Source organism: Haliotis asinina, chromosome 1, assembly GCF_037392515.1.
Source record: "Haliotis asinina isolate JCU_RB_2024 chromosome 1, JCU_Hal_asi_v2, whole genome shotgun sequence".
NCBI classification, from domain to species: Eukaryota; Metazoa; Mollusca; class Gastropoda; order Lepetellida; family Haliotidae; genus Haliotis; species Haliotis asinina.
The window spans coordinates 66,576,594-66,592,218 of record NC_090280.1 but is presented as its reverse complement, the minus strand read 5'-3'; the positions used below and the strand labels follow the sequence as shown (position 1 = coordinate 66,592,218).

At 40.6% G+C, this 15,625-nt stretch overlaps 2 protein-coding genes across 2 annotated transcripts in view; one reads left to right on the top strand and one right to left on the bottom strand.

The window, feature by feature from the left end:
* Positions 1 to 2,213: 2,213 nt before the first annotated feature.
* On the bottom strand, positions 2,214 to 7,958 carry LOC137296195 (translation initiation factor eIF2B subunit alpha-like). Its single transcript, XM_067827930.1, has 9 exons — positions 7,778 to 7,958; positions 6,157 to 6,258; positions 4,926 to 5,065; positions 4,014 to 4,130; positions 3,694 to 3,806; positions 3,491 to 3,559; positions 3,025 to 3,100; positions 2,663 to 2,788; positions 2,214 to 2,411 (listed from the first exon to the last, which is right to left on the bottom strand). Exons 1-9 carry the CDS (start codon positions 7,788 to 7,790, stop codon positions 2,256 to 2,258), a joined length of 912 nt encoding a protein of 303 aa, XP_067684031.1. The 5' UTR covers positions 7,791 to 7,958; the 3' UTR covers positions 2,214 to 2,255.
* Positions 7,949 to 15,625, top strand: part of LOC137296192 (general transcription factor IIH subunit 3-like) — a 24,957-nt gene continuing 17,280 nt past the window's right edge. Inside the window, exons 1-9 of the mRNA XM_067827915.1 lie at positions 7,949 to 8,259; positions 8,782 to 8,873; positions 9,294 to 9,400; positions 9,908 to 10,062; positions 10,403 to 10,465; positions 10,738 to 10,796; positions 11,544 to 11,618; positions 12,097 to 12,150; positions 12,725 to 12,793. Coding sequence (XP_067684016.1) covers positions 8,253 to 8,259; positions 8,782 to 8,873; positions 9,294 to 9,400; positions 9,908 to 10,062; positions 10,403 to 10,465; positions 10,738 to 10,796; positions 11,544 to 11,618; positions 12,097 to 12,150; positions 12,725 to 12,793 — 681 coding nt within the window. The 5' untranslated portion in view covers positions 7,949 to 8,252. The remainder of the gene's footprint in view (positions 8,260 to 8,781; positions 8,874 to 9,293; positions 9,401 to 9,907; positions 10,063 to 10,402; positions 10,466 to 10,737; positions 10,797 to 11,543; positions 11,619 to 12,096; positions 12,151 to 12,724; positions 12,794 to 15,625) is intronic.

Here is a 15,625-nt window from a genome sequence, read left to right as displayed (position 1 = left end):
TTCACTGCGTGTCTCTAGATTGTTTTATACCGACTTAATTACTTACAGGTTGTGTCAAATAGCCGATATAATTTTTTTCGGGGGAACATCTTTACTAGGCTGGTGATAGATGCATGTATTATTTGCCAACGAAACTAAGTGGCCCAATCCAGGGTATATCACATACTAGTAATGTATATATAATATAATCCAAGTACATTCTCTTTCAGCTGTAAACCTTTTCTCTGTAAAACGTTGTTTGTCATAAAAAGTACTAATGGTTTACTTATATGGAGCTGATATCCTGGCACATTGCCTGCTCACAGCACTACGTTCATTACTATCACCGGACACTATGGTACTTTCCGATACTTTCTCAACTCCCTAGGGATCATACAATCATCTGCCTGTTTGGAGTTAGGAACTAAACATTCACATTGCCAGCGCATCCCCACGTATACCCATTGTACAGCTGGGTGAACGGAGACAATGTGGATCTCAACATCCTGCCCAAGGATACTCACCTCGGGACCTGAACCTAGGTGCCTCCACTGGGTATCGAACCCGGGCCTTCAGCATGATAGGCAGACCTACCTACCTACCTACCTACCTACCTACCTACCTACCTACCATCCATTCCATTCCATTGATGGCGAGCAATGACCTGTTGACAACATGAAAGATTCCGACTGTTATTTTTAATGTGGCCGGCTAGAATCTTTGGCGCGGCCGATCCAACGATCGTTACGTGGCGTCGTTACAGGTGGACGCTCACTTCGAGGGCTGTTTGCAACGACGGACTTTTATTCATAACGACACTACAAGAGACACATGGTGTTCCTGTGCACCTTAATCAACAACGGTGAGCCGGGGTGTTCCGGTTTCAAGCATTCCAGTGGTTCGCCATCTTTCATGTTCAGTACAGCCGCGGCATTGGAAAAATGCAAGCAGATTCTTCAAAACTTGTATTTTTGGACCCTTCGACGCATGAACAATTATTTGGGTGACAGTCACCGAAGGCTTAGAGACACATATTTGAAAGGCCACGCTTTATGACTTGTCCCATGTGAAAGCACAAAAAACGCCTGCAAAGCAAAACTACCAGCAGGGCTCTATTTGGGTTATTAATAAAGGGTAATAGAAATCAAAGTAAGAAGGTTCTTAACACTAGAATGTTCCCAGAAAATGGTTTGGTAACAATCAAATATTTATGGATAAGCTGATCCACAAAACCCTGAAAATCACAGAACCGCCACTCTGCTGAGCTGCTTTGGGGATCTTTTCACAGCAGGTTCAAGCAACCGATTGCGAACTTCCATCGAACTCTATACTATCGGAATATCTGGCAGGTCTCAGAACGGGTTATTTTATTTGTGATCACATTTGCACTTGTTATAACCTCACGAAATTATCAAAAGCCAGGTTTAAAAAAATAGTTTGTGCGTTAGTAGATTTTCAAAATGCGTTTGATACTGGTTGGCGATAAGGGCGAGGCAAAAACTGATAACATAAGGGCATATTTTGCAAATTTTTTCACGTAGTAAGGGACCATTCATAATATACGGCTATAATATATGTGCGCTGGTCCTTGATTTTGTACATGAGGGTCACTTACTTTGTTCACTAGATTTAGGGGAATCATTCACATTGTACATGCACCTCTATAAACGTCATCCCGTCACCCCAAGGCCTCTACAGTTGCTACACGGGACACCATGGTACTGGTCTTGGCCAGTGTCTGTCCGCTGTGTGCTGTGACATAAGCTGCTGAGTGAGTGAGTGAGTGCACTCAGCAACTTTCTAGCTACATGTATATAGCGGTGGTATGTAAATAATGGAGTCTGGACTGTTGCACTGTGACACATGACTGTTTTAATGAGACACGTGACTGTTCTACTGTGACACATGACTTGTGTGCTTTCACATGTGACGTTGTACTATGATGTGTGGCTGTTGTGCTGTGATGTGTGACATGTGACTGTTGCACTGTGACATACTACTGCACAGAGAGCACAGACACATCAATTTTCAACTGTGACTTACAGTTTCTACACTATTTACATGTGGATCATGGTTTGATGATGCATGTCATTCTATGTCTGTATTATAGATTGATGTTCATGGTGCCAATGTCTTAACTATCTGATCCATACATACATATTTCCAGCTGCCATCTTATTTGTTTTTTTTATCTGCCTTTAATTAACATAAATGAACCAAGGATGTCAAGTAAATCACATGACAGCATTATTATTTATTTCTCCCAGTACATGATGTTAGCAATACAGTTTGATGAGCTCATCACTGACAGCTGATGGTGTGAGCACCCCGAGGTCGGTGAAGAGGAGGGTGATGTATGCTGGAGGTGTGTAGTCAACCAGAGGGTGCTCCTTGCTCAGGTCACGGCCAGACTTCAGAGTTGATGATTGGTACTGGGGAAAGGGAGACAACTCATCAATGACTGATGGCCAGGTGTTTCCAGAGAGGAAAAGAAAGAGAGACAGCATTATGATTATACTAAGAAGAAACAATCATCTTCTCAGTTCAAACTCTTACTTCAAGGGTGTATATATATGCAATTTACCTGGTGTATATTGACACCCTAGAAAACACTGGAGGATCAGAAACAAGTGACATGACATGGGTTCCCGACTGACAGGAAACATTGTTCAACAACACTCACTTTAAACTGGTTGGGCATGTCTTGCTGATTCAGGGGGTAAAGCCTCACAAACTTAAAGCTTTCAGCCACCACATACACTGGCTTGTTCATTGCCTGGGCCGAGATAGCCATTGTGTACGTCCCGATCTGAAATAATACAAGAGGAAATAACTCCACTAGTGAGCTGGTCACACAGGGCATCACTCTAGCCACAGACAATAATTTCTGATTAAACACCAACATCATGAAGACTTTCTACCCACACTGACTGTGTTGGTTACCTTGTTGATTATTCCCCCACTCTCCACCTTAGCTCCGATAACATCCCGTTCTAGATCAACATGTCTGCCCCCCACACAACCCACACTGACTGTGTTGGTTACCTTGTTGATTATTCCCCCACTCTCCACCACCCCCTCAGCTCCGATGAGAACTAGGTCCACCTTCTCCATCACATACCTACAACACAGCAAGTATGTCCTGTTGTAGTACAAGGTTTTAGTTCAAGTGGTAGGATATCAATATCACTTCTACTTTGTACTGAACATACTTTGTCTGTTATAGAAGTCCGGACTTTGCAGTACTCCAGCAATATGCTACTGGCATGTCCACACTTAGATCTGAATCAAGTGATCCATATTATGAGCAGTGATCCTTGTCCTACAGTCATGATAACACAACATCTATGAAGTCACAGATCACTCCATCAAGTTAGCTGGCTCTTCTGGCCAGCATTACTTGCTTGCCAGCTATTTTAATACTGGATGATTGTGAATCCCTGCAAGTATGTTGAACATACTCGTAGACAACTCATCTTAATAAGCAGACATGAATTAGAGCAGTTTTTACCCAACAGCTGCATCCAGAACAACCGTGGTTGGTATGCCAAGGGCAGACAACTCCTCACAGGTCTCAATACTGCAAAGAAGAGTACATAGTTCAGTACAAACACATCTTTAGTTGATGATAGAAGAAACAAAAAGGCTGACAATCTGGATGTAAAAGCAGCTGACATGCAGACATCACAAGAGACACTAAGGAGATGTACTTACCCAGATTTGTCAGGGAGAGATTCCGTCACATACACCTTGAAACGACGGCGTGCAGCAGCAGCATCTCGCAACACCTGTAGCACTACCCGTGACCGAGAGTGTGTCAAAATAGTCTGCACAGACAAACACAGCATCAGGAACAGCAGACAGTGAGCAGGTCTTAATTAGGTCAGTTCAATGATACAACTGTAGGTACAAAATATGTCATGATGAAAAACAGTGGTTATGTCATTCATGTTCATATTGATTGTAAAAGTAGTTATCCACAAAACTTTGTGCTTATTGACACACCCTGTTCCTCCCAGTGCTGATATACGTACAGATCCGTCTGTGATGAATGGATGAGTAATTTTTGCTATTTTCTGTCTTGAACTGGCCACTTTCTGAAGAAACATGTTTCCCCTCTGAACCAAGATTTTCTGACATTCTTGAAAATCCTGAAAGGAAGAATATTTCCTTCATAAGAGCATGCACTGTAAACACATTCTAATGTCATGATTGTGTGTGATCTGTATGTGTTATTTGTTGAGTTGCTGTTAATGATCTTGAAGAGATGCAAAATGTTCCCCTTATCCCCAGTAACATAGTAAAATCATGGACAGTGTTAACACTTCTGGTATTAAGAGTCATTTTGACCTTAAGTTTCCCAACATGTGTTCTAAGTGGAGCTCCATTTGTCCTTAGTTGTGCGTGAGATACGTGTGTCATTAGGAGAGTGTGGTACACCACTTCTGCTTTGGAATAAACAGATGCCATCAAATGCAACATTGCTAAAGTTGTGCTAAGACATACATCAATGATACCATGTCTAATGTGTTTAAACAATACTTGTTAGTCACAGTCTTAAAAACGTATCTCACATCGACTTAAACAACCTCAGTGACATTGCAGACACATGAGAATGGCCTATAAATAATCAACACTAAACCAGACAATCAAGGGTGTAATGTAATAAGCAATAATAAACTCATTCAGTGTGAGCTCACATGGTCTATCAGTCAAGTCATGAGTCTGACCATTCATAAAGTGCCCCTTACAACAGGCTGGCTGGCAACATATTCTATTGGGAATCCCCATGGTGACTATCTCACATTGACACAGACACCATTTGTAGGCAACAGACAAAGCGTGTAAATTTGTATACCCTGATCATTATCAATATGACCTATAACCAACATATAGATGAAAGGCCTGTCCGTCAAAATACTGACTCATCTTGGTGAAGTACTTACTGAATGTTGGAGATTTGCCAGAGTGATGAAGCGTAGAAACAGTTCACAGCCTGATGATATGGATGTGACACTGCTGTCTGTCTGTGTGAGTGTGTTGATTGCATCCTTCAGACGCTCCCTCATCTCTGCCAGAGTTTCCACTGTAACCAACATCCACAGTGAGAAAATACACATCACTTGTAGCATTGTTGCTGTGAACCAGGGCTGAATATCTCAATGGTTAACTATTATTCCTAACTACAAATCTCAAGAGTCCATATGAACAACTGTATTTGTTATTTCCCCACACACTTACTATGGTTAAAAATTTCTTCATGCTCATCACCTCCTCAATGCTAATAACATATCTTAGGATTTGGGAACAGTATGAAAATTGAAATAAATCAGAAGGACTTGAGGGTTTGCTCTAAACCTGTCATTTCTGGTACTTGCCCAAGGACAGGGTCACAGTAAACAGTCTTCTCATCACCATGTGAGCTTTCATATTGACTAGTTATCAATTGTTTGCAGACATGAATAAATCCTTAAACTGAAATCTAGTTTTAATCTATGCCGAAGTACATGAAACAAAGCTCTGGAAATCCTGCTTCACATAGTTTCAATATTCAGAGTTGACCTTTTTATTAAAAAGTAGATTTTTAAAAAAAATCATTCACCATTGGGCTAATGATTCCCTGTCCTCACTCCCACTGTAACCAGGCCATGCTATATTTGTTGTTTGAGACAATACCGCTATGCAACTGCATGTATCCATATATGATGAAGGTAGTGCAAACCCAGAGTTCACAAATAGCATCAGAACCTCAGACAATGCCATCTGATTTGCTGACAGTTTGATGGAAGTCCTTAACCTGCTGGCAACTGTGTCTCATTGTATATTGTGTCTGAAGTTGTCAGATGTAACATGCCACACTTGTTTGCTGTTTATAAACTTCAAACTTGTTAATCATATCTATGCCAATCATATGACATGTTAAATCTAAAATGTGTTCAGTTTTGGTTCTATGGGTCCTGAGCATTTTCAGTTGGATTAGACTGACATCTAAAACTTATAGTCTCCAATGTCCTCCTACTTTGAAACACCATTTGTAAACACTGCATACCTTTGAAGCATCCATGATGCTGGACAGTTGGGAACTATGACTTGTATAGGACCAATAACATACTGATATTAACATGAATGTTAAACTGTCAATAACAATCATTAGAGGACTGCACCCAAATTGCTTGCCTTTGTTTGCTTCAATGAACTTTAGGAGAGTTTTGATAGCAGCAACAGCAGCAGAAATATCTGGGTCATCGTTGATTAACTTGTTAAAATATGACAGGATATCTGAAAAACATAATGATGAATAAGACACAAACAGTTAACAGACATCTTTGTTTCTTTTACTCCATATACTCAATGTTATTGGTATAACACAAAAATTGTGATCACAGCTCACTGGTTTGAAAAGGGTGGATTTTGCAATTTGATTTCTGTTTGTCTCATAAATAATGCTTAGGCAAGTTAGATATTATATTTTATGCATATTATGAGTATGTGCAAAAATGATATGTTTACATATTCACTGTATTTGTCTTCATATTTCTTCAAAGAGTGTTTCTGTGTTTTGATCTCGCAATCTCAGGGTGAATGCCATACCTTCATAACAACACATTTGATTTTGTGGTGGAGTGACTTTTTGCTTGATCAATCTGAGCATTCAAACTGATTATCAATTTGCTGAAATGTACATTCAATAAAGCGACAGTGGTACAGATACAAGGCATAAACCATGCAAACATTTATGTGAAAATTCAATTCCTATTAAGTCTATTGCATACAAGTATACTTCAGTTTTATATAAAAAAAGTATGCTTCAGATTTTGCAAAGACTCAGTAAATTTGATTTTACAGGTGTTCACACAAAAACATAACAAAGGTATAGTGAGAGGTTCTGTTTCAGTCCATGAGCTTGTCAACTTGTAGTCTTTCTTACTGTTTCTCATTTCACAGATGAAATAAATATTATGTATATTACATCTTTACAACTAATGAAAAATGGCAAAATACCCAAATGTGTTTGAGTGGGGTGGGTACAATTTATTTGGTTACTCAAAGAAATATTATAAAACCCAATTGAGATGAACACAAGTGAGTACATAACTCAATGACGAAAGTTATCTGTAGCTCGGACACAGTGCAGTGTGTCACTTGATGTAAAGCAACAATGGGTAATGGTAGTCATGATCTAATATCTTATATGATATGCAAGCTTATCTTATATGATATACAAAGTCTTATTGTAACATGCAAGTTTTCCTTTACATACAAAAATAAATAAAACTAATTTTCATTTGCTCAAGATGGATGCATTATGTCAATGTTAGAATTATCATCAGTCAATACTTCAGAATAATACTTAAGAGGAAAAATTCCACTTATAATCAGTTAATAATCTTTTGAAAAACTCTAATAATCTTTGTGAACATTCAGTAAAACCTGAACTTAACTGTATAATAAGGAAATGACAGCTTCAATCCAAGACATATCGTTTTGATTGGCAAGCAAATGCTTGAACATGTTGAAAGATTATATTAAATATAGACGGTAAATGTCGCTTCTCACTTTACAATGTGTTATAATTAGTATCAGTATCGTCACCTATTGCTTGAAATAACTACTGCAGTTCAATTATGTGTATTGACATACGTCTGTTATCAGAGACAATAAGGAGAGGGAACTAATATTATTGACAACATCCAGTACCAAAATCTAGACGTCCATATGCATATTTTCCAGAAGGTGGATATCTGTGTGTATTTATGAAGCAAAGATATGCGATCTAAGCAAAGTAACTTTGACGTACCGTTCTTGTCCATGGTTGGGTTCAAACCACCTATAGATAACAAAATGCTGTTCCCAAACTTCTTGCATCAGATGTCAGCGATGTTTTCGATGGTCTTTTCGTTCCTTTATCTTCCCCTTTTTATATAAAGAAAAGCTAATGTTCATTCGTCAAAGCGTTATCACATTGGCCATTTGGAGACACCGTTACAAACAGAGCCATTCGGATATTAAACCGGACCTTATACTTTCTATGGGATATTTGCTGTTATCCCAGAATTATTGCTTTGCAACATAGCTTAATGTGGTCTTTACTATAAATAAGTAATATGGTTTAGATATACAGGAAAATGCATGTAAACGAAACCAATAACAGGCAGGGAATGAAAAGATTGGCAACCCGGATTTTACATAAAATATAAACATGGCGGCTTCCATGAAAACGTGACTTTCACATTGCTATTTGATCTTGGGAAAAGTTCGCATGTTGTTGCATCATGTCTGGTGTGTGTTTATGTTTATCAAGAATTTATCTGATCTGGCTAGAGTGCAGTTTACCGGGCGCGGTACCTGGGGACTGCTGAGCGCTTGCTAATGAGCGCGCTGCTGTATCCTTAGCCCTTAGGCACCCCGCTTCAAGATCCTTAGCCCTTGTGAACCTCACTTCTAGATCCTTAGGGTTAGTGAGTAAAGGTAGGGGTTGGCTTACCTATGGTGCGAGTATATCCATCCGAAAAAAATCGGAAAAATTGCGCCCGGTAAAGTGCACTACTCACCCAACAAGAACACTGTCACTCCAGTAACTCTCAATATTGTAATACCCCTGCTATAGAAATAAATTAGCTTTTAGAATGGATAAATATTCATTAAATTGTCTCCTTCTCCTAATTATATCAGCGGAAAGTAAGCTGTTATTGAAATTTATACCGAGGATATATATATGTTTGAACTACTGATCATAGTGTTAGCTGGGAAAGTCAGGAGACCTCTGTGCATAATGACCAGTCCATTGTGGTGTTGTTCCAGAGAAGGCTTCAGGCAGTCTGTTAGTGATAGTGTTGGACACTAACCCAGTATGGTGGGGAGAAAGTCGGAATGCACCACAAAGCAGTAGTAAGGTAAAATACACTCTTCACTAATTCAAACTCTCTGAGGTTATGCTCAGCTTAGCATTCTACAATATGATGGGAAATAAGTCTTTTTCTCTGAAACCACACAGTCTGTGTGTGATGGCCAGTTTGAAGCTTTCCATAAGCTACTCCAATTTATAAAGTGGCTCTTATATTTATATTTAGTGTAATGTATCGCTTTGCTTACTCAGTGATTTTATGGTTGATTAGGTTTTTTTCATCTTACTGTTTGAACATTTTCTCAAAAAAATAGTTATCCCAGGACAGCTTCTCTGAAAAATTCTAGCCACGTTTCAAAGATTTGAATATTGGGAAGAGATAAAGAAATTATATTGAAAAACTGTCATGAAATCCCCTGTGAACATAATGAATCAATATCATCTACACAACCATTTGTTCATGTTATAGTTGAGCCTGTCACAGTGTGTGGATGCAGTAATGGTGTTTGCTAATGCTCACCTGATGTTGGGGCATCACAACCAGCTGGCTGTCATTGCAGCTCACACCAACCAGAGGTAGGGAGGGAGGCTATCTCTGTGGATAGGTAACAACTGCTCATACCAACTTAGTGAGGATGGCAATGTTGCATACAAGCATGTATAAGGGAGGAAGGAAGGCTGCTGGAGTATTGCCTGGGAGACTGCAAGGGTCGGTCTGGAGGAGGGTGGGGCTGCTACACACTCTGGGTAAGGGGTGGGTGAAGCTTGAATATTGCCTTTAGGACTATAACTATAAGCCTGGAAGAGAGGGATGGCTGATCTACTTAATCTTTCTCCTAGTGACGCCTGACAATCACACCCTGTTTCCCATGTTTACAAAAGAAAATCTGTAATCTGGAAATTCTGTTTAGAACATATAATTTTGCCCACCGTCAAATGAGTCAAATGAGGCAATGTTTAGTCAGGGAACGTTTGTATGTGTAGGGTAGCTTTTTGCGGTTGTTTTGTCCATGCTTAAGATGTTGGTCACTGACGACAGATGAGATATTGTGTTTGTGATGTTGCTGCATCTTCCATTTGCAGCGAGTTCTTGTACCCAAGGGAAGTGGCAGCAGCAGTCGACACAGGGGACAGAGATACAGAGGCAGAGCAGTTCCGCCAGGTGGATGGGAAATATGAACTGTTTGGACGGGTCAACTCACAGATACAGGCTCAGATCCAACAGCTGGTGTTACAAGGTACAGATATGTATTTAGTTTTAATGTCTTGTGCTACAATAAGCACAATTAGGTTAGTTAGCTGTGTAACTGATCACATATTTCATATTTTCACTTCTTTAAAATGCATATTTGACCCTGACAATTCTCTTTCCAGATAATGCCAGACTGAGGGACTTGAAGTTAGTCATGTTTATCTTTTGATGTTATGATGACATTACATTGTGTTCATATCTTTTGCACAGTTAAAGGTTTACATCCTCAGTATTTATACAGAAAATACTTGCTGACTTGACTTTCTTAAGTGTCCATTTCTGTTGATAGTCTCTGTCAGTCTGAGTGTATAAGTGGTATGTTGCAGGCTTGGAGGGAGAGCTGTACTCGGACTCCCTTATTGCGGGACCTCTCACCATGGCGCTGTGCTGTATCCTTCCTTCATATACAACAGGGACCAACTGTTACTAAGAGAGGGGGTTCTCATTTTATCTATCTATCTATCTATCTATCTATCTATCTATCTATCTATCTATCTATCTATCTATCTATCTATCTATCTATCTATCCATCCATCCATCCATCCATCCATCCATCCATCCATCCATCCATCCATCCATCCATCTGTTTCTCTGGGAGGAGGTTCTCAGTTTGTTTGGTGTTCATTTACGATTGGCAGTGGTTGTTACCTTAACTAGACAGATATCCACCGTATGGAAAAGGAAAGTGCATCTGGGCTTTCCTTGACTTCAAGAATCTTGGTATGTCCCTTGTCTTTAAAACAGGATGTTGTGAGTCAGCTCTATATACTTGGTAGATGTTGGTGACAGTCATGGATGTGAGCTTATATGTCCTTGTGTTCAACTCTGTGTTTGTGTAACCTGTGGAGACCTGCATGTGTAACATGTGTAGACTTGTGTGTGTAACCCATGTAGACCTGTATGTGTAACCCATGTAGACCTGCATGTGTAACCCATGTAGACCTGCATGTGTAACCCATGTAGACCTGCATGTGTAACCCATGTAGACCTGCATGTGTAACCCATGTAGACCTGTATGTGTAACCCATGGAGACCTGTATGTGTAACCCATGTAGACCTGTATGTGTAACCCATGTAGACCTGTATGTGTAACCCATGGAGACCTGTATGTGTAACCCATGTAGACCTGTATGTGTAACCCATGGAGACCTGTATGTGTAACCCATGTAGACCTGTATGTGTAACCCATGTAGACCTGTGTGTGTAACCCATGTAGACATGTATGTGTAACCCATGTAGACCTGTGTGTGTAACCCATGTAGACCTGTATGTGTAACCCATGTAGACCTGTATGTGTAACCCGTGGAGACCTGTATGTGTAACCCATGTAGACCTGTGTGTGTACAACCTTTGGAGAACTGTGACACAAGCTAACTGGCATGTTTGTTTATGAGCAGTGTACAGACATGAGACATTGCTGAAACAGAAAGGTTCACTTCCTACGTCACATTTTGTCTCATGTTGCAGGTCATCAAGGGCTCTGAGGACAACCCCACCCAGTACATGAACTTCATGAATGCTGTGTTCACTGCTCAGAAACAGGTGATGCCCAATGGTCCTTCACATATTGCTGGCAGGCTGTAGAACCTTCAGGGTCATTGTCTGTGTTCATTTTAGGGTGTGTATGAATGTAATGTGTAGACTCCCACCACTTTGCAAGTTTATTAAGCTTTAGTTTGTGAGACCCATGAAGGTCCAGGGTAGAATAGGTCTTCAGCAACCTATGCTTGCCATGAAAGGCGACTATGCTTGTCGTAAGAGGTGACTAACCGGATCGAGTGGCCAGACTCGCCGATTTGGTTGACACATGTCATTGGTTCCGTTGCGCAGATCGCTGCTCATGCTGTTGATCACTGGATTGTAAGATCCAGACTCAATTATTTACAGACCGTCGCCATATAGTTGGAATATTGCTGAGTGCTGCATATAACCCAAATCACTCACACACTCATTCTGTTTGTGACCAGTCTCTCTGAGTGTGCTGATGTTTGAAATTATGTTATAATTGTTGTCTTTTCAGAATGTTGTTGTGGATGCTTGTATCCTGGACAATGAGTCAGGACTGTTACAGCAGGTATGTGCAACAAACGTTGGTAAAACAAATATCTATATGAAACATAGGTGAAGCTCCTGATTGCTTGGTACCCTCTATACAACTTTATTGATCTCTGTAACAGTGCTATACAAGCCATCTATACAAGTTTTGACTCCCTTAAAACATTCACTATATGTTATTCATATATATATACATGTTTACAACGAAGATGAATTTCAAGCAAATTAGTTGCATAAGGATCATGCATCGAATTGCTGAAAGGCATGTACAAATATTTTGCATGTGAAACAGTTTTGGTGTAAAGTTTTGGTAAGAATTTGCCAGTTTTCACTGATTTTCATCATCTACGGAACTCATGACAATAATCCATTCAACGTTAATTTGTTTTACAATACATCAGTTCATGTATGAACATCACCTGTAAAAAGTATGGATCATTTTGAAAAGTTACTCACATTATGGTGAATAGAAACTGTGCTTGGTTATGATGAGAGACAGTATATGACTGAGGAGAGAAGTCATGTAGGACTGTATCCTAAACACTTTGTTCTGGAGTGGGAGTGTTGTGGTAATGAAGTGGGTACTGTTGCAGGCATGTGACATCACAGGAGGGATCTACCTCAAGGTGCCTCAGATGTTGGGTCTACTCCAGTACCTGTTGGTGAGTAGGTCCTTGATAACGTGTTGTGAGTTAGCTCTATATACCATGCTGGTGAAAATCTTCACCGTCCCATGTTGGTGAGTAGGTCCTTGATGACATGTTGTGAGTTAGCTCTATATACCATACTTGTGAAAATCTTCACTGTCCCATGTTGGTGAGTTTGTTTTCTGTGATGTATTGGTGTTGTGATGTAGTTTTGGATGAGTACATCATTATGCTGATTTGATATTGTCCTCGATGAATACATCTGTTTGCTGAAGTCTGGATGTACATGTCAGTTTGCTGAAGTGATGTAGTCCTGGATTTGTACACGTCAGTTTGCTGAAGTGATATAGTCCTGTATGAATTTATCACCTTGCTGAAGTGATTGAGTACTGGGTGAATGCATGAATATGCCGAAGTGATACAGTACTAGTAGTATATACAATGGGGGTTCTGGACCACTTTCAAAAAAAGTCTCTACAAAGCCTTATTTACTAAATAAGGCTTTGGTTGGGTCCTTAGCTCTTGCTACTATTACCCCTACTACTTAACGTGTGTTGGAGGTAACACTGTGCCTATGTCACGTTTATATCGATGAAACAGTTTAACGTGAACCGCCTACGATCACTTTGGTGTTCGTAATAAAGGCTTGCTGGGCTTTTTGTATCCCCTGTTCTATGTACTTTTTTTCTCGTCCTCGCTGATAGCAGACTTACGAGACTTGGACCGAATATCTTGTTTCATTCCGTTATATTTTGTGAGTTCAGAGAGGATTGAACGAAACTCCTCTTCTGAGATCTTACTATCAGAGAGTGCCGTGGAAATACGCTCACTCACTGTGTTCAGCTTTGCTTCGGCCAGAACCCTGATCTCGTCGTGTTTCAATGCCTTACGATGCAGTCTGCGTGATACTAACTTAAGCGCCAACCCTAACACCCCTGACATCCCAGCCGTTATTTCAATACCTAGCACTATAGGTGCAGCCACGATGGTAGCTAACAACCCAACACCTGCCGCCCCTAGTCCCATGCTGGTTGCCATAAGGGTAGTGTCAGCCCCGTCCACGATATTGAAAGCTCTATTGTACTTTTTACATAGTGCTTTCCGCGTGTCACGGTCTTGTTCTAGTTGACGTTTCACATCACATAACTGCCTCAAGCGGAACCCATCTACGGTTTCCAGCGTCTTCGCTACTTCCTCTACGACTGGGTACAGACCCATCCTATAATATATATTTTGAAAGATATTTTAATTGGGTTTCAGTTAATACTCTATAAATTAATTTTAAGTCTACAAGTTCTATACTAGTATTCAGGGTAATAGGTGAGAGGCTAATAGACTTTCCTGTTGTAATAAAAACCCCACTGAGATTTATTAAGCGGTTTATAGGACCCCCGTGGGTATCCCGTTGTATAACAATACCAGTGTATTGACACCCCGGGTAAAATTTGGTGTACTCTTGAGGTGTTTTCATTGCCTAAATAGAAAAAGAAGACTTCTATGATGAGTGTGAAAGGGGAGGATATATCAAGATATACGTTAAAAGAATAATTGATAAATGTTAATTTATTTTTTACTACAGTCTTTAACCTATTTTTTTCGGTATTAGTAGTTGCAATGGGTATCCTCTCCGGAATGAAATCCCCGGCCCAGATACCGTTGTTCCTAATCTTAGTGATATACCCCATATCTGCGTCTATTGTGATATAAGGTGAGGCGAGTGTTAAGTTGATCAGCCATTTGGGCTCTTTTAAATCTGATAACGACACCAGTCTGTACACGTTGTCTTTGAAGTGCAGGATATATAATTCATCTTCCTCACCAGGCTGATCGAATCCCTCCGTATCTCCTAGGTCGTTAAGTGTAGTGTTGGGACGATGACTGGTCATTATTATACTATTACGATATAATTTCCAACTGGTTTTCTGATAATAATTCAGGGGTGAACTTCATACCCATGAAGTGTATGTTGTCAGGCAGGGAGATCTTGGTTAGTGATATCTTGTTTTCCACGATCACGTTGACCCCCTGCAGACTGGTGTTGGAGCCGACACCCACCCGCACGTAAACGTTGCAAACTTGATACTGGTGTCGTTTCCCCCACCCGAGTTTGATCCCCTTCACGATCTCGACATCATTCCCCGATGGTTCCCCTATGTAGACTTTGATGATCAGTGTTGAGTTTGCCGGTAGACTCTCTAGTATACTGACCACGCCTTCGAATTCAGACACCAACTGCAATGTCACGTTTTGTATGGCCGGTTTACTCGATAGCATGTGGGCTGCCATAGTGTCGAGTGGGCTGACGACTACGCTACGTCTCTGAGTTGGGACGTAAGCCACGAGCAGGGTTCCATTGTTCACGACTTTGTTTAGGTGGTTGTCTTTATTATCCATGAACACGTAGGGGGAGCCGAGTCTAATATTGAGAAACCAGTCGTTATCGGGTAACAACACCCACTTGTCATCTTCGGTGAAGACGAGCATATATGGCTTGTTTCGGGCGACGGTAGTGCTCTCAACATCGTCTAAGTCGAACAGTTTACCCCCGAACGATGGGTATATTATCCAGTTATTACCGGTGTTGACAAGGGCGTACTTAGTGTTGATTGTTGCTCTTGTGGTATCTACTATATCACTTAGGGTTCCACCGGAGGGGACTTGAACGCGTTTGTAAATGTTGTTTTTCAGTTGCAAGGCGTACGATTTACCATCTACTCCGGGAGCGTCGAAACCGTGCGCGTCTCCGAGGTCGGAGATCCCGATATTGACGCATTTTTTCACTCCGGGCCCTTGTGCGCTGGTCATTTTACGTGAAGCGTTAAGCTGAGGTATCCTATATTTACAGGA

Bases quoted from the DNA above. Each gene is read 5' to 3' on its own strand.
- LOC137296195 (XM_067827930.1), bottom strand. The intron at 4,131-4,925 runs GTAAGTACTTCA...TCTTCCTTTCAG, and splicing joins TGGCAAATCTCCAACATTCA to GATTTTCAAGAATGTCAGAA. The intron at 2,412-2,662 runs GTGAGTGTTGTT...CCCTTTCCCCAG, and splicing joins ACATGCCCAACCAGTTTAAA to TACCAATCATCAACTCTGAA.